We start from the raw sequence: 24065 nt of genomic DNA on the forward strand, positions 1-24065 counted from the left end.
GAGGCCCACGTACTGCAAAAAAAAAAAAAAAAAAAAAAAGATGGAGGGACTGAGGCACAGAGAGATTAAATCATTAACAAAAGTCATAACGCTGGTTAGAGTCAGAGCCAGGATTCGAGCCCAGGAAACCTGGTTCCAGAGTCTGTACTCTGAACTTCTCTGCTACCCTGCCTTTATCAGAGGCCAGCAAGTATGATGTTCCAGGGTAAACAATCCAGAATGTAATCTGAGTAATAGTTCTCTCGTATTGGAAGTGTTCAGACAGTCTGGAGCAGGGCCGTTGTAGAGAAAATGAGGAAGTATATTAGTGGTTGCTAGTCCATGGACCCTCTGCCTCAGAATCACCCAGGGAGCTAATTAAAAACCATGAATTCCAAGGTCCAAACCCAGAGGTTCTTATTCACCAGGTCAGTAGGTCTGGGATGGAACCCAGTAATGTATATTTTTAACAAGTCCTCTAGGTGATTGTGATATTCAGTGTGGTTTGGAAATTCTGGACTTCATAATCTTTTATTCCCACCATTATCTCCTAGGACTAGATGGTAAATGAAGACTTTGAGGGTTAGTGGTTGGTTCAAGGAATGCATTTAGGCATTATGCCTTTAGGATCTTTCGAGATTACAACATTGGTTCTTTTTGTCTCAGAGAATATAACAAGTGCTAGTAAATGCACGTGGGCCTAAATAATTATGATCCCTGTCGTATAACATTCTTCAATTTACAGAGATCCATAACATACTTGATTATATTCAAACTATTCTCTGTCAGTAAGTATTTATTGAACATGTGCTAGTTACGAAACATAGCATCAAAAAAATACAGTCCCTGTGCTTAAAGTGCTCATAGGTGAGATGGTGTAGACTGCCTGGTAGTACAGAGCAGCATATACCAGAGCCAGGTGACTAGTGTAATGGTGAGGGCTACAGGGGTCAGGGAATAGCCATCCTGCATCCAGGTACACTCTGGATCCATGTGGGAGGAAGAGCCAGGCCTTGAGAGGAGGCTCAGGGAAGCTGCATGAAGAAGGGATTCCATACAGCAGTAACACTGCCAGGGCACTATTGCCCCACAGCCCTGTCACGTGGAGGCTGTTCATTCCCATGAAGCTCCTGCATCTCAGAGCAGGGAGAGTGAGTCCATTTCTTCTATTTCCATTGTCTTCTACCTTAGCTGCCTTGATCCTGGGGGGACATCAGCACCCCCATACGTGATGTACCCCACTTTTGAGCCTCTCAGTTCTTTGACTGCTTCACCTTGGACAATTATCTCTTTCACTCACTTCAACCTGCCACTCCAGTTCCCAAAGTCTACCTCCAGTTTTGCTGTTGGTCGAAACTGCTCCCCTCCAGAATCAGGAATCAGACCCATTACTCTCTGGGCACAACTTGTAGCTCTTTTTCCTGAACACCTTCTAACCAGTGACCCCTCTGCTTTTTCCCTGCCCCCTGTCCCTTTACCTAGATGGCTCTCTTGCATTCTCGATTCCCATTTATCGTCAGGTCCTATTGCACACCTTACTTTCTCAGGGAGGCTTTCTGTGACATGGTTAGCTCTCCATGTTGGGTGCTCCTGTAGCATCCTGTACTTTCCCTTGGGTAGCATTTTAGTGTATTTTGTATGTACTTAGTGTCTATGTCCTCTACCCAACTGAGCTCCATGAAGGCAGAGACAGTGTCTGTGGTAGAGTAGGTTGGCACAAAGTAGGTACTCAGTAGACACAGTTGAATAGATTAAAATGTATACCCCTGGTCTAAAATAGTACGTTCTGAGCTCTGTAGTAGGAAGCGGTGGGGAGCAAAGGAATGGCAGAATAAGAAATGAGGTGGTATTAGAATAAAGTGGAGTTCTGGGAGGTTTGTTTTGTTTTGTTTTTTTCAGTTTGAAAGCAGTCACTGTTTATTAACTGACCAGATTACAGAAATAATCGTGGTAGATACCTTAGTTCATCCTTCTAATAAGCCTGTTGATCTGGTCTTCCCTGTTGCCAGCATCTCCACCTTCTACAAAATGGGTGGTCTTTTTCTTCATTCCACCTCGTGGAGAAGACAATTTGAAGGGCCACAGGAAGTTGTTTGCTTCTTTGAAACGTTTTCCAACAGTATAGATCTCATGAATCAGATCCTCCATGCAGATAATACCGTATTTGCCAAGAGATTGAGCAATCAACACGTTATCCGTTAGGGCAGTTCGCTTCTTGTTGATTTTGCCATAACCACGCTTGTAGATCAGTTCATTTATGACTTCAGGTTTGGGTAACCCCATGCTATGTATGGTTCCACAATTCTCAGCATGTTAATTGAAGCCTTGTCGTGCTTCACAAAGGTGCCATTGAAAATCTGACGGAGGCAAAGAAGCTGCAACACCTTTCGAACCTTTGGACTCACACCATTGATACCTCTGATCCTGATGACATGCCAATTTGGGTTCCGCAGGTACATGGAAGTTGCCAGCTTTTCTTGCCATCCCAGCCATTCGAATTTCAGTTCTGTACATCTGCTGGTATTCCCTGTGATAGCGCTTAGCTTTTTCATAGATAAGCTTCCTCCTTGCCTTTCAAAGCATCTTTTGAGCAAATTTCTTCCTCAGGCACTTGATCTTAAGCTCTGCGAAATTCTTTCACTTTTTCTTAAGGGTTTCTGGCACAGCAGGAACCTTCTTTTTCTTCTCTTCTGCACTCTCCATGGTTCCAGCCAGGAAAGAGCTGTTTTGTTTTGTTTTTGTTTTCTCCACAAAAAGAGCAGGCCTCCAGCTCAGAGCCTTTAACAGATGGCAGTATCTCTAGAAGTTAATAACATGACTTTGTTTGCATTGTGCTTATGTGTACAGTTACTTTTATCTACAGATGTGATACAGACTTTCCTTTTAACATAAATGTATGAAAGAAAAATGAGTTTTTTAAAGAAAAGCATAAATAATAATAATTTCGTTCATGGATATAGCAAAAAAAAAACCATCTTAACAGTAGAAGGAATGAATGAAATTTGGGAAATGCCAACTTGGATGAAGCCATAGGTACTCGTTATGGAAGTCCTGGGGAAAACTTGGAGCACTTTTTCAGCACACTCATTTCCTGTCACTGTTGAGAACCACAAGTCTAGAATAAAGGACAAAATCACATCTGCCAATTGTAGTGAAAAAGTTGGGAGCTTACATATATCAAGCCCTAGCACAGTGCCTGGCTTACTTCAGTCATTTAATAAATGTTATTTCCATTGTTTCCACCCTCCACTCCCTCCTAATAGAGACCAGGATTCTCCTGCTAACTTATAGTATACTCTTAAAGAGCAAGTCACAGTGAAGAGGTAGATCAGATCACTTCTATAATCCTCTCCAATGCCTAAGTGCTTTGTTTTCTTTAGTGTCATTTTAGTGGGGTTTTGGAAAGAAATAGAAACAAGCACATGTGTTTATCTATTTATGTATAGCAAACTCTGAAGTTCTTTGTTTTACTCTAAATAGTCCATACTTAAACTTGAAAGAGAAAATTATTGTCATCATCCAACCATCCTTTCAAGGTCTAATGAAGATTAAATGATATTTACAACTTAATGTAATTTAGACTTTGAGTAGTTTAATGGCAAAATACAATGATCACTTTATTTTTATGTTGTATGATCAAGCAGCTTTCACGTGAGTATACAGGGGATTAAATGTCATTTCCGAAACTAATTATTTTGGGCCCTTATAAGAAATAAAGCTAGGTGTTTCATCCCATATTTTACAGAAATAGAATTTGAAATATTTCTTTAAGAGTCAGTGATTTTAGGGGCTTCCCTGGTGGCACAGTGGTTAAGAATCCGCCTGCCAACACAGGGGACACAGGTTCAAGCTCTGGTCTGGGAAGATCCCTCATGCCGCAGAGCAACTAAGCCCGTGCACCACAACTACTGAGCCTGCGCTCTGGAGCCCATGAGACACAACTACTGAGTCCACGTGCCACAACTACTGAAGTCCGCGCACCGCAACGGAGAGTAGCCCCCGCTCGCCGCAACTAGAGAAAGCCCGCATGCAGCAACGAAGACCCAAAGCAGCCAAAAATAAATAAATAAAATAAAGTTTTTTTTAAAAGAGTCTGATTTTAAAAGAGGAATCAAATTACCAGGAAGTTCATCATAATCACATAGATTCTTAGACTGGGATATCATTTTGCTTTTGTTTATGATATTTTACTCTTCTTTTAAATGTGTCTGACAATCTTTCCCTGTAGTTTACATCTGTATTTCTACCATCTAGACATTTAAGGTGTCAGTTCCTCCCTTAGCTAATTTTATAGACTTTGAGCTAGAAATCTGGTATTCTTACAAACTTAAATATACTGAATTTTGTTTCTTGATTTTGAAGACATTATTAAAGGAAAATTCTTTTGTCTAACTTTCTTGCCCAAGAGGGAGGTTCTGTAGCCTCAGAAGTCAGTAACTATTTATGTACCTGTAGTAGTGCAGTTTTCTTTCTAGTGTTAAAACAAAAAAACTACTTCAGGTAGCCCTGTATTATTTATATCTTATATGTCTGTGTACTTGAATTACTCAAATTTTGAGCTCCATGGTTATGATTATAATGTACCAGTTGATTTAAATTATTGATATAACAGCATTTGGTAATGGTGCAGGTTGGAATAAAAGATCATTAAGCTAAATATTTTAACCTTCATTGGCTCCCTGTTGCTTGGAGTTTGTCAGAGTGAAATAGCATCACAGCATTTCAGAACTAGAAGGGCCCTTAGAGATTGTCTCATCCAGTCCCTCATTTGACACATGAGAGAACAAGCCTAACTACTTGCCAAGGACCTACAGCTAGTTAGTAGCAAAGCTAGTACCAGAATCTAGGTCTGCCGTTTCCCAATTCAGTGCTCTTTCTACCGATTCTGTTGGGTTTTTTAGGTGGTGTTCTCTCTATTTCACTCCCTAATGTTGATGCCAATTATTCTAATCAGTTTCACATCTGTTTATTTTTAGGACATAGAGTTTCACACCATTATGAGTCTTTCTTGGTTAAACTTTATATCTGGCTTTCTTTTAGGTTGGTCTCTACTCATCTCTTTTAATCTTGAAGACTTCAAAATATACCTGGATCTACCATCTTTTTTGAAAACTGCAATACCAAGCAATCAATGACCCACCGTGCTCTTGTCATAATATAGAAGCTTTTCAGTTCTCCAACTCTAAACAAGATTTTCCCCCATTTTCCCATGAAGCCACATTGTTGTTTATTCACTTTAGTGGTGAGTGTTACTGTGCCAGCTGCTTTTGCTTTGGAAGATGTAGGCTTCAACCAAATGACCCCGCTGGGAGCAAATCATAGTTCTTCCAATGCATCATTTCTCCCAAGTTTTGAACTCTCAGCAGATTCCCACTCAGGTGATGATGTCATCATAGCCAGAGAGGGAACTAGTGTTTCAATTGAGTGTCTTCTCACAGTCGACCACTATGAAGGTGTCTATTGGTACAACTCAAAAGGACAGCAGCTGGATAACAGAGGCAGAGGTAACTATGCCAGAGTATAATTAATCAAGGTTACTCATTTCCTATTCTTTTTTTTTTAACATCTTTATTGGAGTATAATTGCTTTACAATGGTGTGTTAGTTTCTGCTTTACAACAAAGTGAATCAGTTATACATATACATATGTTCCCATATCTCCTCCCTCTTGCGTCTCCCTCCCTCTCCTATTACTTCTTTCTTCTTGGTTTTAAGGCATATTCAACAAGAAATCTCTAAGATGAGGTACTACGGTAAATAGTTAAAACTTTGGAAGGCCTGGAGTATTATACCTATCAGAAAAAGCAAAATAATGGTAATTACTTAACCAGAAAAAAATAGAGAATAGTTATAAATTTAAAAGGTGTTCACATAATGATGGTGAGCTATTTTCTCTCCTCTTGGTGAGCTGGTTTCCTTCTTCGTTCAAGGTAGACTCCATCAGGGTTGCTGCATACAGCTGTGCAGGCTACGCGCTGCACAACTCCAGGGGCACCATTCACCTAGACTGTAATGTGAGTAGTACAGTGTGCTGGCCCTGTGTGAATACAGCAAGAAGGATTTGGGTTAGACTTAGAATCATAAATAAAAATTTTTTGCTCAGAAATGAGTTACTAAAAATGTTGGAGGAAATCTAGGATATTTTTTAAAATAGTTATAAACATCTGTGCATAAAACTTTAAGTCCCTCAGAATCGGAAGGGCACCGAGGAGGAATTCTATAAGCCCTTTCTATTCTATACCTTAATTTACTTGAAAACAGGAGAGTTTCCCTTGTATTTTTTTGTCTGTCAGTCTTAAAAAATCACACAAACATCATAATAATGTGACCAAGGTCTGCTTTTTGACAGGTTTTTATTATGCTGTTTATGAACCCGTAAACACATCTTAATCAGAATACTATTTCCTTTAATTAGTGTTCTGTTAGAAAGATTTTTTTTTTTTGAAGACTACTTGTGTTAAAACACCTTAGGAAGAAATCTCCATGAAATATCAATGGGATAAAGATTAAATTCTGGGATCCTCACAAGCTACACTTTTCGGAAAAGGCCCCTTTATATTTTTTGCTAGAAAGATAGTCTAATCTCTTGGAATATAAGGATATTTGGCTATTCATATTAGAGTGGAAAACTGAAAAGGAAACAGATGGTGCTTCCTTCTAAAGTATACGCTAAACATTTTAACCTTCTACAAACTGAGTAACTGGCCACCAAGGGATTGAAGAGTTTGAATGTTAGAAAGAACAGAGCTTCTTAAGAATATAGATCTATTGGGGGCTTCCCTGGTGGCGCGGTGGTTGAGAGTCCGCCTGCTGATGCAGGGGACACGGGTTCGTGCCCCGGTCCGGGAGGATCCCACATGCCGCGGAGCGGCTGGGCCCGTGAGCCACGGCCTCTGAGCCTGCGGGTCCGGAGCCTGTGCCCCTCAACGGGAGAGGCCACAACAGTGAGAGGCCCGCGTAACGCAAAAAAAAAAAAAAAAAAAAAAAAAGAATATAGACCTATAAATCAGAATCTCTAGAGTGGTGCCCAGAACATGTATTTTGAACATGATTTGGGGTTCCCTGTTTGGATCCACTGAACTAAACTCTTATCTCGTTTGGCTCTAGGGTCCTAACAAACCCATCTAAGATGTGAATTAATCAATGTGGTTATTACAGACTGACTGTACAGACAAAGCTTAGGTTAGGATGAGACCAGCCAAGTGGAATGGCAGTTTTATTTTCCTATTTTGCCCTTACTTTGAAAACCACTAACATCTGTCATTGATGCTTTCAGCAGCAGCTCTGGACAATTATTTTAAATTATATGAATCTCAAGTGAGAAGAGTTTAAATAACATATTAGTCTAATATAAGGTTCATAAATCTTGAGCTATTATCAGCAAGTGAGGTAGAGAGTTTAGATTGTGGTTATAATGGTTGATGAGTGGAGTCTATGTAGTTCATCATACCGTGGATTCACAGGGTATCCTTTTCATAGCTCCAAGTTTATAGAACAGAAGTTTATAAAATAATGACTATATTCATAACTACATGTTTTCCTCTTTTTACTTTAGTAAAAATATAACTATAGAATTTAGATAAGTTTTGATGATGATAAGAATGGGCGCAATCCACAGTACTTACTAATTGATGTGCCTCCCAAATAATCCCGAACCCTAGAATCTCAGGGATGAAAGAAATCTGGAAGATTAGACATTGAAATGGTGCTTAGCAAGCAGTCACCCAGCCTCCTCTGGGACACCACCTCTAGGCATTGGGACTCATACCTATACCGCACATTAGCCCATCTATCCCATCGTTGAAAGGCTTTAGTTAAAGCACAGGGTACACTGAGAACTTACCACAAAGGTGAGAATTGTGCAGGCAGAGCCAAGTTGTTTTTTTTTTCCAAGTTATTAAAGGATGTTGAATCATGGTGGGTGGTCAGTGTGCTTTGTTTTTCATACTCTTGCGCTTTTGTATACGTGTTCCCTGAATGAAGATACCTTGATGTATGGAAGAGAGGCAGCATGTTTTAGGTTTAAAACAAGCCTAGGCATCTTAAGGGCAACTTTTTTCTCTCTCCCAAGCTGGTCACTTAGCCTCGCTTGTGAAACATATCTTTTGGCTTGTGCTTCATTTACTCTTGTCAGAGAAACAAGATATTATCATCAACCAACCTTTCCTAACAAGACAAATTAACATGTGCAAGGCATGCCAGATTAGCCAGTTCGTAATTGAACAAATGCATTAAATTGGTAGGGTTTTTTAAAAATAGTTTTCGTCTTAAATAAATAAGTTCATTATTGAAAGTAAACAGTTTAAAAGGAAGTAAAAATTACTCGTAATCCATTATAAATAGCCATTGTTTTATATTTCCGAGGCACATCCTTCTAGTTTATGAGAAAGTCTAGGTAGAGACTGTGATATAGACACACACACACACATAAATATTTCTTTTGAAGTTTAGTCATTTAGCATTATGTCGACACACCTGTCTCCCTGAAAGGCTTCTTACATGTAGCAGTGAAAAGGTAGTTATGATAATCATTAGTGTCAGGAAGATCTTGATTCCCTTTTTTAAGTTCCAGGCTGTTTAAATTCTGACTCTGAACATAAAAAGTCTGCCCTTTCTTACATCTTTTAAGGAAATAGCAGAACCTAATAGAAGAATTGATTTAAAGTACTCTCATGAAGAGGTGGAATATTGATAAGGCAGTTGGCGTATTTAGTAATAGCCTTCTTTTTGCTGTAATTTTTTATTTCTATTGGGTTATCAGGTGGAAAATGGTTGGTTTCTGATAACTTCCTGAATATCACCAACGTAGCCTTTGCTGACCGTGGGCTTTATACATGTTTTATCACCTCTCCGATCCGTGCCTCCTACTCGGTCACCCTGCGTGTTATCTTCACCTCGGGAGACATGAGTGTCTACTACATGGTTGTTTGCCTGATTGCCTTTACAATCACTCTCATCTTGAATGTCACACGGCTGTGCATGATGAGCAGCCATCTTCGTAAAACTGAGAAAGCCATCAATGAATTCTTCCGAACTGAAGGGGCAGAGAAACTTCAGAAGGCCTTTGAGATCGCAAAGCGCATCCCCATCATCACCTCAGCCAAGACTCTGGAGCTCGCCAAAGTCACACAGTTTAAAACCATGGAGTTTGCTCGTTATATTGAAGAACTGGCAAGAAGCGTCCCTCTGCCACCCCTTATTCTAAACTGTCGGGCCTTTGTAGAGGAGATGTTTGAGGCTGTGCGAGTGGATGACCCTGATGACATGGGAGAAAGAATTAAAGAGAGACCTGCCTTGAATGGTCAAGATGGCATCTTTGTCATTAACCCAGAGATGGGCCGGAGTAATTCACCAGGAGGAGATTCGGATGATGGTTCCCTGAGTGAACAAGGCCAGGAGATAGCAGTTCAGGTTTCTGTCCACCTTCAGTCAGAGACCAAAAGTATTGATACAGATTCTCAAGACAGCAGTCATTTCAGCCCACCTGATGATACAGGATCTGCTGAATTGAACTCTAACTACAAAGATGGGGCATATGAAAGCTGCCAGCTGTGAGCTACCCCAGTACCTACAAAAATGGCTCTCAGAAAAGGAACCTGTTTCATGCAGGAAATAACATTTTTACCAAAAGATAAGTAGGACTTTACCCTTGCTAATATTAAGCACATCAGAACATGAATTGTTACCAAAATCTTTCTAAAAATTCAGTGTTTTCCCTATCTGATCTTTCTCAGTCATTTACTGTGAGCTTGATTAAATGACACATGTTGAGATTTAAAGGAGCCTGAGACATCAGCATAATGGGGAAAGTACCACACCCAGAATTACATGGCTTCTCTTCTGGTCACGGTTCTTCCATTGTGAGGGCCGACACTTATCTTTAGGCCTCAGTTTTCCCACTAACAAGATGAGGGATTTGCACTGGTTGATATCTAAAGTCATTTCTGGCCCTCTAACTTCTTGCCTGCCACCTTTAAACCAAAAGAATCTTCAGCCCATTTCTGAATAAATGCTTCCCTAGACTTTTGAGTCCCTTTTTATGGAAAGGACCAAGCTGAAACTTTTTTCTGTGATTTGGATTCCCACACCAATGCTATGCATAGAGGTGTGGGTGTTTTTCAGATGTCTTGCTGGTGGAGCATACAGTTGTATATGCTAGGTTGAATGACTCCAGTGTAGCCCATGTCTATATCATTGTACAGATACCAGGGAGCTAACGGCTCATTAGTAAGCTACTTTCCATGAGTAAATTGGAAGTTGTGGGGGTGTATCATGTCTTTTTAACTTACTGAGGCATCATTTAGCTCATTGAGCCAGCAGTGATTTCCCAACTGTTCTCCAAAAGTGAACAGTTCGTTCCTAAAGAATAATGTCTTCATTGTTTTTAGAATAAGAAACAATGTCAAATCTTCTGTGTCTGGTAAATTAATGGATTTTGACGTTTCTGTTCATAGAATTTCTCAGGCTTTCCCTGTTTAAAAGTACTGGACTCTATGAGATGGTTCTGTGTTTGGGATCCCATTCCAGGAGAAAACCTACAGCTGAATTCCTCTTTAGACCTCTGTCAACACTCTTGCCCTCTGTGGTCTTAAATACGGTGCTAAAGGTTGCATGCCTCCTTATCTTGTTCGTCTTGTTTATATTTTATTGTTGAGGTTTTTATTTTTGTGTACTTCAGGTGTAGAATTTTGAGCTAGGGCTGCTTTTGTGGCCTTTCCGAGAAGCACTAACCTGAAATAAGATTCGATAATGGTGTGTGGTGTGTGTTACTATATTAAATATATAGATACTAATACGGATGGATATATATACACACAGATGATCTAGACATAAAGAGGGAGAAAAATTATGAGGGATGCCACCTGATTCAACTGTGTATAATAAACGCTTAGGACAGTATTTCTTGCCTGGCTGAGATCTGATATAATGGAATTGTACATACTCTTCAGAATAATTTCTTCAGCTACAGTAAGCTTGGCGTCATATAATTTTAAGAACTTGGCAGTGGAGCTCCATGTGCTTCACGTTTCTTCATTTGGCTTCTGATTACTGAAGCATTACTTGAACAGAGGTTCCTGAGGGAAATGTTCGGGGGAGGTTTTTATCAGGATTTTAATTTAAGGTTTCAAATGGAGGAAGGCAGGAAATTCCAAGTGTGACCAGATAGAACTCCTTTCTCCTTTGTGAAGGCTTATCAGAAGTAATACATCTGCTCTGGATAGCATGAATGAATCGTGCAGTTTTATCAGATGGCATTACAGATAATGATAACGCTGCTTTTTCTGTCTCTCAGGCTGTTTCCATGGAAACCTCCAGAGCCAAACAAAAGTTACCCGTCATTTAGCCAAAGCTTGTCTTGGCTCATAGACCTGTATTTCTTTAAAGAACACTGTTTTCATACATTTGGCTATGAGAGCAAGGGCTCTTGAACATGCCCTAGATTATAGAACACTTTTTCCCTTCCCAGAATGTTTCTCTTGAAAATGTAAAAAATTTTAAAATCCCTTGTCTGAGGTCTGTCCCCTGAATGTCCCTCAGATCTTTAGATAGCACCTTGCAACCTGTCCCAATATAGCAGGTTTGGGGTCATTTTTAGAATGTAGCTTGTCACATTAAAGAGAATGGATTTACCCCACATGTTCTCATAACAGACATGGGTGTTTGGGACCTTAATGTAGACATATTTAACGATCAAAGTCCTGAGAAACAGGGCTTTGGAAAAATACAAGAAATATTGGGAAAAAAATAAGTTTGCACAATACTATATAACAAGTATAGGCTACTCCAGTGTATCCTAGATAAATCACTTTGGAAATGTAATGGTGACTTAATTTGGTGGCCAAAGTAACTGAATTACTTTGAGTATTCCAGGTTAAGGTGCCACTGATAAGGAATTAAAGTAGGTCAAAATTTAAGTGGAGCTGGTATTAACTTTCTAAATCTAGTAGTTCAGAGGAAGAAAACCACACTCACTAACATTTTCTGTAGCTAATCAAATACTCTTCATATATTATTTATACTCATGTTATCTTTTTGTAAAATCCTTAACCTTTTGAACTTAAACTCCAGTCTAATAGTCTTTTGACAATAGTGGTAGTGTAATTATCCTTCTGTCTTGCTAGATTTTGTGGTTAGTGAAAATGCCTTTACTCAACAAACTGTATTTGAAATAGTTCTGTCATCTCATTTACAAATTTTGTCTTGTATTGTGATTTAATGAACCTTACTGTCCTTATGAAATGAAATGGTGGCTTTGTGAAATAAATTTACCAAAAATAGACATGTGAACATTTTTAGAGATTCCTTACCAGCTGAAATCAGACAGACAGCCATCTTTTGAGCTGATACCACAACTAGTTTATAGGCAGTTTGATAAGCCTGTCCTCAAATTCGCATCTGTTCTGATAGTTTAGTTCTTGAGTCTGGCCCAGTGAGCATTTATATTTCCTACCAACTACCTTGATACAAATATCTTGGGAGTTGCTGACCTGGAATGGTTGTGAGAAGGCTCCCGGCTTCTTCACCTCTCTTACCACGTATTTTAAAGTCGAAATACCCAGCTTCCCTTTTGTCCTCCAGCCACAGTGAACCCCTTGGCACAGTCCTCTCCACGCCCTGCATGTAGTTTCACCCTAAATCAGACTTTGTATTCTGTGTCACAGAGCAGCATGGGAGCGTGAATGCTTGTTTTCCAGGGCCAGGCCAGTCACGGGTGCTAGCCTTGCCTCCGCACACCAGCTGCGGTAACACAAGTATATAAGATTTCCTGAATCACCATTAAGAGAACACAGTCTTGTCACCTAGGCCAGCAATGTTAAAAGTGCTAAGCCTTATGCATAAACTCCTAGGCTCTCAACACGTTTCATAAAAGTAAATGAGTTGTTTAATATGGTTCAGATGATGTTTAAATGGTTACCATGTTAATGAATACTTACATTATAACTTTGTCATTTTTTTAAAAAAAGTTGTACTTGAATGTAATGTATTAAATGTTCAATGGAGTATATTTCATTTGTCTCAAGTCTTCTATAGAGATACATTCATTTTTATGTGTCGTGGAATTTGATGTTAATGATTTTAAACAGGAGAAAATTTAAAGTCTCTTTGGTTTCTACTATGGCTACCCGTTTGAATTTTACAAATATTTACTAAGCATCTATATGTTTTTGGTGCTATAAGCCATACTGAGATAGGTGTCCTGCCCACAGTTTGCCATGAGAACGCAGGTGCCAGATCATCCTCACTAGGCCTAAATAAGCAGTTTCCCACTTCTCAGGTAAAGTATTCCTAGGAAAGGCAGAGCTTGAGCAAAGCCTAGAGATAGGAAGATTTAGCACATGTTTTAGGGAATCTGATCAGTTTGTAAAGTTTGTGATAAGGTGTGGCATTGGGAGGAATAGCAGCGGTAGAAGCAAATGTCTGCAGTCCCATGGGTGTGAAAGCAGGCATGGAAAAGCACAGGATCTCAGGAGACAGACAAAGAGAACAAGTAGAGGTGCAGCTCTTTACTTAATTGCCGCAGACTCCTTAGAGTGAACACCAACCCCTGTCTCCCTGTGGCAAAAGATCACTGGACTTGGAATCCTGACTCTACCAACTAGCCGTGTAACATTGGAACTCAGCCTCCCTGGACTTAAGTAAAGTGGAGTTGATAACACCTACCTCACAAAATGTGAGGGTTAAATATAGTGACATGTAAGCAAACACTGTGCAAGCTGTAATGTGCAATATAGTGTGAGGGGCTGGTAATCACGTAGCCGTGGTGTTAGCTTTGTTAGCAGCCATGTCCAGCTGATGACTGGTTGCATTTGGACTCAACTAAAACTTCCTCCAGATCTCTCCCAGTTACAACTGCATTTGGCTGCATGCCATGGAAACCCGATTGTGGTGGCCTACCCAAATAAGAGGTTTATTTTTCTCAAATAACAAGAAGTCCAGAGAAAGTCAGTCTGAGGCTGATGCAGGGGCCCAAGTTTGGCATCAGGGGCTCCATTCAAGTCTTTTTCATCAGAGAACTTCTAGATTCCTTTCTGCCCTTAGCATGTGGCCTTCATCTGCATAGTCGCAAGATGTCTTAGATTGGGTTCCCCCAGGAGTCCCTGAGACAAGAATTCATGTGCAAGCAGTTTATTTGGAAGGTGGACCCAGGAGGGTAGGAGAGTAGGGAAGTGAGATGGAAAAGAAAGCCAATACAGGGTGCATTAAGGAGTGGGTTATTGCTGTGGGCAGCTGGGGTTCAGTCCCTCTGGGGACCTCAGGGCATTCTATCTGCCCTCAGTGTCTGTAGCTCATGCCTCAAAGTTGTCCCACCTGAAGGCCAAGGAGCACAGATGTTTATGCACCAACTTCCATCTGTCATTGAGGGCTGCTTCCAGGGTCACTAACTCTCTGGCACTTCTGACTGCCACATACATACACACAGGCTAAGCATGATCCTGTAGCCAGCAGAAGAGGAAGCCTGAGATGAATATAGCAATGGTGAGTGTCAAGGGATTATGGGCAGAGCCCTGATGACACCTGCTACACAGGACAGCTGCGTCCCCTTCAGCATTATGTCTACATTCCAGGTAGGGAGACAGGTAGACAGTCAAAGGGCAAAAGACATAGCAGCTGAGTCTGTACCTTTTTATCAAGAAGGCGATAGATTTCCAGAAGCCTCACCTGACTTCCAGTATACAGCTTCCAGTACTAGGTTACATGACTACCTGCAGTAACTGTAAGAAAGCTTGGGAAGATGAAATTGTATATTTTTTCACTGGACATATTGCAGCAAAGTGTTCTATTATTAAGAAAGTGAAGATTGGAGGTTGTAGGCAACTGGTAATGTGCAACAAGGTCAACTCCACTTGAATTACAGGAGCAAAATGTGGTTGTGTGGTGGATATAGTTGCAAACCATGTTCCTTGAAGATACTCCCATGTATGGACGAAGAATGTTGCATACCATATCAGTAAACAAAGGATGTTGCAGCCATCAAGCCATCAGCCACTACAGCCACCCTGACTGCGCACCTTGAGGGAATTCAGGATGGAGAAAAACAGGATACCAGCCTAGGTAGTTAAGGTGTACATCAAAGGAATGGTTTCGATGAGCCCAGGCTCTTAACATCTTCCCATACATAGAGAAGTATTGAGTTCATTAACTTGAGATGTCTGGTTTTTCTTTAATTAACAGTAATCTTTTGCTGTTCTGACTACCTGTTTTTTGTTGCAAAAATTCATGTATATCCTGGCTACTCCCTTACCTGTTCAGAACAGTCCCTCAGAACTATATGAAAGGCCGCCTCCCAGGCTTAAGTCCTCAGTATGTCCACCGAATAAAACATAATTCTCAACTTTTAGGTTGTGCATTTTTTTCAGTCCACACACGCATGAACAAAGCAAGAATCAGAAGCATTAAATCTTAGGTTAAATCTTCAAGCCATCACTTATATAGTCTCCAATACACGTGGCTCAAACAGCAGACAGACAAGTTATGGGATTCTGCTGGGGCATAATTGGCTTATCTTAACCTATTTATTCATTATCAGATATGTACTGGCCACCTGCTATGAGCAAGCAATAACAAGGTTCCTAGGGGAAAACAAGGTTGGCCTATTGCAGAAAGAGAAGAAATAAGCCTGTGTGGCTGTGAGGGGAGAATGTCAGAGAAGCAGGCAGGGGCCAGGAATAAGGTTAAAAGATTTCAAAGCTCTTATTGGCTGTCCCCAGAAATGTGTTTCTTAGAAGAAATGCTAGCAGTGCCTAATTTGGAAGAGGAGATTTACCAATTCAGGGAGGGAAGTTTGATCATTCAGTAGTACTATTCGTTTTGTCCTGAAATCATCAACTAAAAAAACAAAACAAAACTCGATTGTCCCAATTTTCTTTAAGGAATCAAACTCCTTCAGAGCCCCTTAAATTCCAGTCATGTCCTTGAGTTTTCATGTTTTCACTGGAACCTATTGATTAGGAAATATATATGTAAATATACATATGTTGCTCCATCTGCCTGGATGATCGTGGCTGCTGCCAGCGTGCTGCTTCTTCCTGACAGTTGGAAACACTCTGCTTTGCCTCCTGCTTAGCTGTGTGAGAAGGATCAAGTGTCCTAAGTGATGATAAATCAGCCTTCAAGGGGGCCTCCTTACCATAGAAGAGCCACCCCCTGGGAAAGAGTTTATCCCTAAGCAGAAGGCAAGTTTATCAGGAGGAACTCCCTCTGAGGGGTAGTTTTGCCATGTGAATTTCATTGCTCTTTCAGAAACTACAGGCAGTTTGACCATGCCTGAGTCTACTCTGCTCAAGTCCCTTGACCCTTTGAACACCTAAGGCTATGCCTATTCAATTTTTCAACAGATGTTTGTTGCACCTAAACGAGGGACACTATCATGAGCAAAATCAGAGGTGGTCCCTGCTCTTTGGGAACTGACAGACTATGGGAAGACAGGTCCTATTCAAAAAGTCACATGTAGGGTAGATAATTAAAAACTGAGAAGTGTGCTAGAAAATGATTCTTTGAGAGCTTGGAACAAAGGAATCCGATCTCATCAGAGGTCAGAGAAGACTCCCCAGAAGAAGTGACTAGGAGCAGCAGGCATTGCTTGAGGGCTTATTATGTTTCTGTCCTGAGCCAGAGACAGAAACATAATCGAATGCTGCCTAGAAGGAATTTATAGACCTGTTGAAAAAGTAAGATGTTCCTACAAATAAACCATCTGAAAGAGACAGTGTGGCATCAAGTGCTAAATGGATTAGCACCAGATAATAAAAGCTTAAGGAGTTAAAGATGAAAAGTGAGTGGTAACAGAGGGTGGGCAATACCTTGTCGATGGGGTGAGATTTGAGCCAGACCAGGAGCATGAATAAGCCTTGGACAGGGAAGGAAAGGTGTTAATCTGGTCGTGGAACTCAGAAATCTTCAATGGTGCCCTGCTGTCTTAGCAGTAAAAAAAAAAAAAAAAAAAAAAAAAAAATCCAATTTCTTGACCCTCCATGATCTGCTCCCAGCCTATCTTCCCAAGTTTACCTTTTAAAGACCCCTCCACTCTCTTGGAAATACACTAACATTCTACCGTTTATATTATAGTTACTCCTTCCTTACAAGTTTATGAGCAACTTGAGAGATGGCATCATGTACTAGTCACCTGTATTTGTAGCCCCTTATTCCTTAGGGTAACACCTTTTGTATAGAAGAGACAGTAAATGTTTGTTTCATGGGATGGGAGGGGGGACAAAACTGTTGTGCTATAGTATATGACCACATTGGTTAATGTGGGACTTGGGGGTGAGGGCTCGGGAGGTGTGGCTGCCCCTTTTCCAACATCACTCTCTTCCTTGGAGACATCACTGACTTTTAAATTTAAAACTATTAAAAAGTTTTAAATACCATCTTCACACTGGTGACTCCAAATTGATATTTCCAGCTGTCTTCCAGACCTGTGGATCTAACACCTCCCTACTTGCCATCACCATTTGGCCAGGCACCTCTAAAAGGCATCTCAAAATTAATATATCTGAAACAGAATTTTTGATTCCCTAACCTCACAATAAAAGCATACATCAGTTTCTACCTCCACCATCTTCTCTCAGTAAATGGCACCACCATCTACTCATTGCTCAAGACAAAAATCAGTTTCATCCTGGACTCAATTTACCTTACTCTCAATGTCCAATAGATAGCAAGTTCTCTTGTTTTGCTTCAAAAACCATATATCTAATCCATCCACTACTCTCTTCCTCCATTGATGTCATCCTGTTTCAAGACACCATCATCTCTTGCTTGTACTATTTGATGTTCCCCACTATTGTCCCCAGGTGATCCATTCTCAGCAGTGCAACCAGAGTGAACTTTCAAAAGCATGTCATCTCCTGCTTATGTTCTATAGTGTCTCCTGTCACTAGAAGAAAATTCTAGAAGAAAATTCATACTCCCCACCATAGCCTGTAAGACTCCCTATGAGCTGCTCCTTCCTGTGTCCATGCTCATCACCCACCACCCACCTCACTCTACCTCCCAGCCACCCTGACCTCCTTGCTGTTCCTCAAACACACCAAGCTTGCTCCCACCTCAAAACCTTTGGTCTTGTTCTTCCCTCTGCCTAGAGTATCTTCCCCCAGACGTTCCCTTCACTGGTTTCTTCTTGGCATTCAGATCTCAGCTAAGCTGTCACCATTTCAGAGAGGCCTCCCTGACCATACAACAGTAGGTGCCCCCAGGGTTGGGCTTAGAGTCAGGGCTAAGTAACTCTAATAATAACTGTTAATTTTACCATAGTGTTTGTCACTATTTGTCTTAGTCCACTGGGGCTACTGTAACAGAATACCATCGACTGGGTGGATTAAAAAACAGAAATTTCAAAAAAAAAAAACAAAAAACAGAAATTTCTCTCTCACAGTTCAAGAGGCTGGGAAGTCAAGGTGCCAGCAGATTTGGTGTGTGGTGAGAACCAGCATCCTGGCTTGCAGATGACTGTCTTCTTGCTGTGTCCTCACGTGGTGGAAAAAGGTGAGAGAGCTCTCCAGGGTCTCTTTTATAAGGGCACTAATCTCATTCATGAGGGCCCACCCCCATGACCTAATCACCTCCCAAAGACCCCCACCCCCTAATACTGTAACACTGGGGATTAGATTTCAGCATATGAATTTGGGGGAACACAAATTCTGTCTATCACTCTATCAGATATTGGTTATTTATTATTTGTTTACTTGTTCATTATATTATTTCCCCCATCTACAATATCAGCTACATGAAAATAGGGACATTACTTTATTTCCTATTATATTATCAGCAACTAAAGAGAGCTTGGCACCTCTAAATTGGCAATCACTAAATATTTGTTGCATCACTGATATAGATGGATGGGTGAATACTGGTTAATTGTGTAAACTTAAAGAAATCATTTAGCATCTTTGCCTCAATTTACCTCCTTCCCTGATGTAGATGGAAGGTAATATACTACTGATCTTTTCTGGAACACAAAGGACATGGTTAAGATAAACGAGAAGGCTGAAGCCTTTACCACTTATTATGAGAAAAATATTGGAGTGTATGGTCAAGGAGCCATTTGAAAGTGGTGATGACAGGCTAATGGAGAAGAAATTCATTTGTTTTATTACCCGTGAACCTCCTGGGGACTGAGTAAGATGGGGGAAAATGAAATGTACCCATTTGTAATATAAAAATTCATAAATACAGCTTTTGTTAATTCAAACTAGAGTAATGCTTTGTTTTTCTGGCATCAATAGGTATTTTGCTAAGTGTTTTGTTTTTTCAGATAGTTAATGTTCCCATTGTAAGAAGATTTTTTTCTATTTGACTGTTTTAATGGAAATAGTTTTCAAATGAATTTCAGTGCTACTTTCTCTGGCAGCACACTGAGCAGAGCCTTTTGTCAGTAACTTGGAATATCATTACAAGCTTACATTACATACTTGGGTATAAAATAGTGATAAACTCTGAAATCACAGATGTGTAGACCTTTTATACTTCCTGAGATCTTTTATGTATATTGCATAGGTTTTTTTTTTTTCCTCTTCTCTCATTTATTTAATCAACAAGTAAGACACACAGTACCTGCAGGCTGGCCACTAAGAACTCTGCCCAGAGTGATAAACAAGAGAAATGTGATTTCCGCCCTCTTGGAGCCCACAATCTGCTGGGAAAGATTACAGTGGCCAAAGAAGTACAAGTGTGACAAGAATCTCAGAGGCCTACCCTGGGGCTTGGGAAGCACCTCCCCAAGGAAATGGCCTTTAAGCTGATTCCTACAAATTGCTCAGGGGAAGAAAGTTCCAGGCAGATGGAAAAGCATGTTCAGAGGGTGTGAATGGTGAGACAAAGGTGCATTTGAGCAGAGAAGTTAAGACCAGCAAGTCTCCTGATGATGCTGTAGTGTCAGGGAACCAGATTGCAGACCCCTCCTCCCATAAGCCCAGGCTGGGAATCTGAGACTTCATTCTAAAAACAAATTAAATGCTTCTTTTAAAGAGAGGAGTAACACGATCAGCATTACCCTTCAAAATATGTGTTAGAAGAAAATAACGACTAAACCTATGCTTTCACACATATTTTTAGTTTAAATGAAGTTAAGATAAGTGGTGCCACAGTTATCAACCTTCCACAAAGTATGGAATTGACAGGTGATGCTCAGGGCCATAGGGACAGTGCAAAAATCGAGAAGAAGATGTTCAAGTTTGGGAAAGTGTAGGTTTCAGAAAGGAACCTCATTATTGGAGGCCTCTTACAATACGGTATATGTAAGAGCCTGATTTAACTCGGTTCGACATTATCTGAAATACCCGCCGTATACCCAAGAGCTAAAGGAAAAGTTTAAGTGGATGAACATGCACTGGGAGCAGATGCCTGAGTTCCAGGCCTGCCTTGGCCACTACCAGGATGGACCCTGGCCTTCGGCAAGTCTCTTCCCCCATGGACCTTAGCTTCCTCTCCTGCAGAATAAGATGATGCCTGTGCAAGCCACTCTGCCTGGAATGCTGAGATGCACATAGCTTAGCAGGCAGGAAGCTCAAAGGGGGGCTCCATCACCTACTCACCAAGTGACCTTGGACAGGTTACTTCTTTGAATATCGGTTTACCTATTTGTGAATGCCCTACCTCACAGATGATCGTGAGGGCTAAAACGCCTGGCACAGACAACGCAGTCAGGAAATATTAGGATCACTCTGTAATTTTACAGCTTAATATCTGCTGGCTCACATATTAGCCCACTAAAGCAGCAAAAAGAATTTGGAAATGAATGTTTCCTTCAGGAAAAAAGTGGCGCCTTATGAATTAAGAACTCATTCCACATATTTCATTTTTCTGTATCCTTTTGAGACTTAGTAACATTTTGGGAAGCATCTTTCACCAACCATCTGTCCAACATTTGTGCTCTGGAATATCTTTCCTCTAACAGCTTGGCCAAACTCTGTTTTGAATGTGTTCAGTGACACTGTCCCTAGCCTATCTATTCTGAGCATGTTATTAACCTGAGCTTTTGCACGTATCAGTATAAATTCTGCTAAGAGCCAACATTTCCTTAATTTCTGAGCATCCATGCAGAAATAAGCTTGCATGGCTTCCTTGTGGTCTCTTTGTAGACCCCAGGGGTATTAATAGCAAGTCATACACCCTCCATTTTTCTTATTATTTTTAAACACCTGGGCTTTAAATAAGTTTAATATATGCACATTGTTTAAAAATATGAAGTGTAGAAAGGTTTTAGGTTAAAAAATCTTTTCTTCGCTTCCCGCCCCCTGATCCCTAGTTATACTCCCCATATATGAACAGTATTTTATACATTCTTCCAGAAATGTTTTCCCTCCCTTCCTCTCTTTCTATATATATTCTACGTAATTATCTTTATTTTACACAAATAAGACAATAACATCCCACCTTCCTTTCTCTGTGTATTTTATATCATTGTATTTATTTTGCACAAATGGGACTGTACTGTTCAGACCTTATGTCTTGGACATTTTTCCGTAGGAATACCTATAGATCTGCCTCATTCTTTTGAGTGGCTTTCTGGCATCCTATTAATGGTATGTACCCTTTAACCAACCCCTGTTGTTGGACTTTTTAGATGTTTCCAATCTTTTGCTCTCACAAACAGTTTTCTTAAAAATATCTCTGGACATACTTCTTTGCACACTTAAGAAACTTTATCTGTAAGATAAGTTCTTATAAGTTTTAAAACCCAGAAGAGCATCCGCCTGTGTGTTCACCAAGCCATCAGCCTGTCTCTGCTAACGTCAGACCTCCAAAAAGAGCTCCTTCCAAGGCTGGTGGCTGCCTTATTGGACAATACAGGTACAATCAATACCTTGAAAGATGTTATCAATCTTTACTGTGAAGGCAGGTGAAAATGTAGCAGAGTGCCTAACGAATATCCGAATATCTGACATACTGTAGTTACCTGTAAATGTGGCCCTTAGTCATATTGCCTTTATGCTTGTGAACAACCGGTGAGGAATTTATCTCCAAGGCCCGAAGCTAAATATAACTAGAGTCAATGGGTTGGTATAATATTAGCAAATTTAGGTGGCACTATTTTTATGAAACAGCCATTTATTGAAGATGAATGTCCAATGGAACAGGAAAGTCCTTCTTAGGTAGTAAAGGAAAACCTATGAGGCATTATGCTTCAATTTTAGAAATTTTCTCTGGCTGGATCTCCAAGAAGCCTTGACATTTTCAACAATAAAAATCAATTCATAGCTGGTGGGTATTAATCTTAGCATTTTGGGAAAAAGAATTGCCAATTTAAACAAAGTAGTGTTGATTTTGATCTTGAGAACATGAGAACATGATCAGGCATTTGAGTTCCATTCATTCATTCATTCATTCATTCAACAAATGTTTACTGATCACCTGCTAGGTACAAGGCAGGCTTCTAGGTTACAGGGGATGCAATGTAAACCAAACAGATATGGGCCCGGCAATTAAATAGCCATGTGACCTTGGACAATCCTCTTGCCCTTCTTGGACTTTATCTTCCACATCTTTAAAAGAAGCTAGCTGAACTACATTGTCTCCAAGCATCCTCCCAGATGTATCATTCTGTGCCGCTCCTTAATGCGTTCTTAATGGTGATCTCAATGCAGTGCTGCACTAATTGCATAGCACATGGGGACACCACATAATCCTTCACAGGAGTACTGCCAAGTTTTGACCAATGGATACTGTATTAGTTTTCTCAAGCTGCCACGACAAATTACCACAAATGTGGTGGCTTAAGACAACAGGAATTTATTCTCTCACAGTTCTGGAGACTCAAGTGTGAAATCAAGGTCATCAGGGCCATGCTCGCTCTGAAGGATCTATGGAAGAATCCCTCCTTGCTTCTTCCCAGCTTCTGGTGTTGCCAGCAATCCTTAGTGTTCCTGGGCTTGTAGCTGCATCACTACAATCTCTGCCTCAGTCATCACATGGCCTTCTCCCTGAGGGTCTGTGTCTCTGTTTTCTCTTCTTATAAGGACAACAGTCAGTGGAGTAGGGCTCACCCTAATCCAGCATGAACTCAACTAGTTACACCTTCAAAGACTCTATTTCCAAATTAACTCACATTCCTAAGGTTCCAAGTAGACATAAACTTTGTGGGGGGACACTGTTCAACCCAGTACAGATACTATTTCCTTTTGCTTCTACCAAGGGTATGGACTGTTACAGCAGTGTCCACCAGCGGACACTGAGCTGGGGAGGTCACCCAGCCTAGTGCAGACGGGTGCTCTATGAGGAAGACGTAGGGAGTACATCTGAGCATCAAGGCTGGCAACAAAGGATGGAAACGTGTTTAATGGAACCTGTGAGACTGTGCCTTGCAGACAGGTACAACAGGACGAGCAAGGCCAGCTTGTGCGCCCAGGACATTCCAGGCAGTAAACAGCAACATCGTGTTGGGGGTGACAGTGTAAAGGGAACGATAATGAAAGCTTTCCTCCCAGTTATAACTGGGAGACTTTATAACAGCGCTGTAGGCATGATTACTTCTAATTAATTGTTGGTTTCTTTGGCACCGTTTTGAGTCATTTCTTCTCTTCTAGTTGAGCACCCAAAATGCAGGGATTTAAAAGGGTGGCCTACATGCAGGAAGGCCAACAGCTGGGCCTTGCAGAGCAGGGGTCAAGGGCTCTAGCTCTGGAGGCAATTCCAGGATGGAACCTCTGCTCTCCCCTCTTACTGGCTGTGTGTCTTTGGGAACATTAGTTCGTTTCTCAGAGCTCAGACTCCTTGGCTGTAAACTGGGGATAATAATAGAAACGTCTCATAGGATTGTGGTGAGGAGAAAATGTTATGTTGTGAGGAGAATAATTCATGTGCAACATTAAACAGTGCCAGGAGCATAAGAATGTGCTTAATGTATGTTTGTTGCTATTAAAATATCTACTAATCTTTCCCTGAGCTGGAAGAGCTTTCCCAACAAAGATAGAAACATGTTGTTACTTCTCTCATATTTTAAAAAAAAGACGTTTCTAGACTGTACCTTCCTCCAACACCTTCCCTTTACAGCAAAATTTCATAAAAGAATTGTTTGTCCTGTGTCTCCAATTCCTCTCCTCCCATTCCACAAACAGGCCTCTGCCCTTCTCCCAACCCCTCCACTGA

The 24065-nt window shown here is 40.7% G+C and overlaps 1 protein-coding gene, 1 long non-coding RNA gene and 1 pseudogene across 3 annotated transcripts in view; 2 read left to right on the forward strand and 1 right to left on the reverse strand.

Moving 5' to 3' along the window:
• Window positions 1-14154, forward strand: part of MFAP3 (microfibril associated protein 3) — a 19310-nt gene extending 5156 nt beyond the window's left edge. Inside the window, exons 1-3 of one of the 2 annotated variants that reach the window (XM_007119349.4) lie at window positions 2348-2432; window positions 5020-5483; window positions 8740-14154. In XM_007119349.4, coding sequence (XP_007119411.1) covers window positions 5189-5483; window positions 8740-9533 — 1089 coding nt within the window. In that variant the 5' untranslated portion in view covers window positions 2348-2432; window positions 5020-5188 and the 3' untranslated portion in view covers window positions 9534-14154. Of the gene's footprint in view, window positions 1-2347; window positions 2433-5019; window positions 5484-8739 lie in introns of those variants that run through there. The other variant, XM_007119348.4, reaches the window with a different exon arrangement.
• On the reverse strand, window positions 1939-2682 carry LOC102982257 (60S ribosomal protein L7-like; annotated as a pseudogene).
• Window positions 14155-18381: 4227 nt separating the features above from the next.
• Window positions 18382-24065, forward strand: part of LOC102982077 (uncharacterized) — a 69749-nt gene continuing 64065 nt past the window's right edge. Inside the window, exon 1 of the long non-coding RNA XR_003681079.2 lies at window positions 18382-18464. This is a non-coding gene — a long non-coding RNA (uncharacterized lncRNA). The remainder of the gene's footprint in view (window positions 18465-24065) is intronic.

The sequence above is a fragment of the Physeter macrocephalus genome, chromosome 8 (assembly GCF_002837175.3).
Source record: "Physeter macrocephalus isolate SW-GA chromosome 8, ASM283717v5, whole genome shotgun sequence".
NCBI classification, from domain to species: domain Eukaryota; kingdom Metazoa; phylum Chordata; class Mammalia; order Artiodactyla; family Physeteridae; genus Physeter; species Physeter macrocephalus.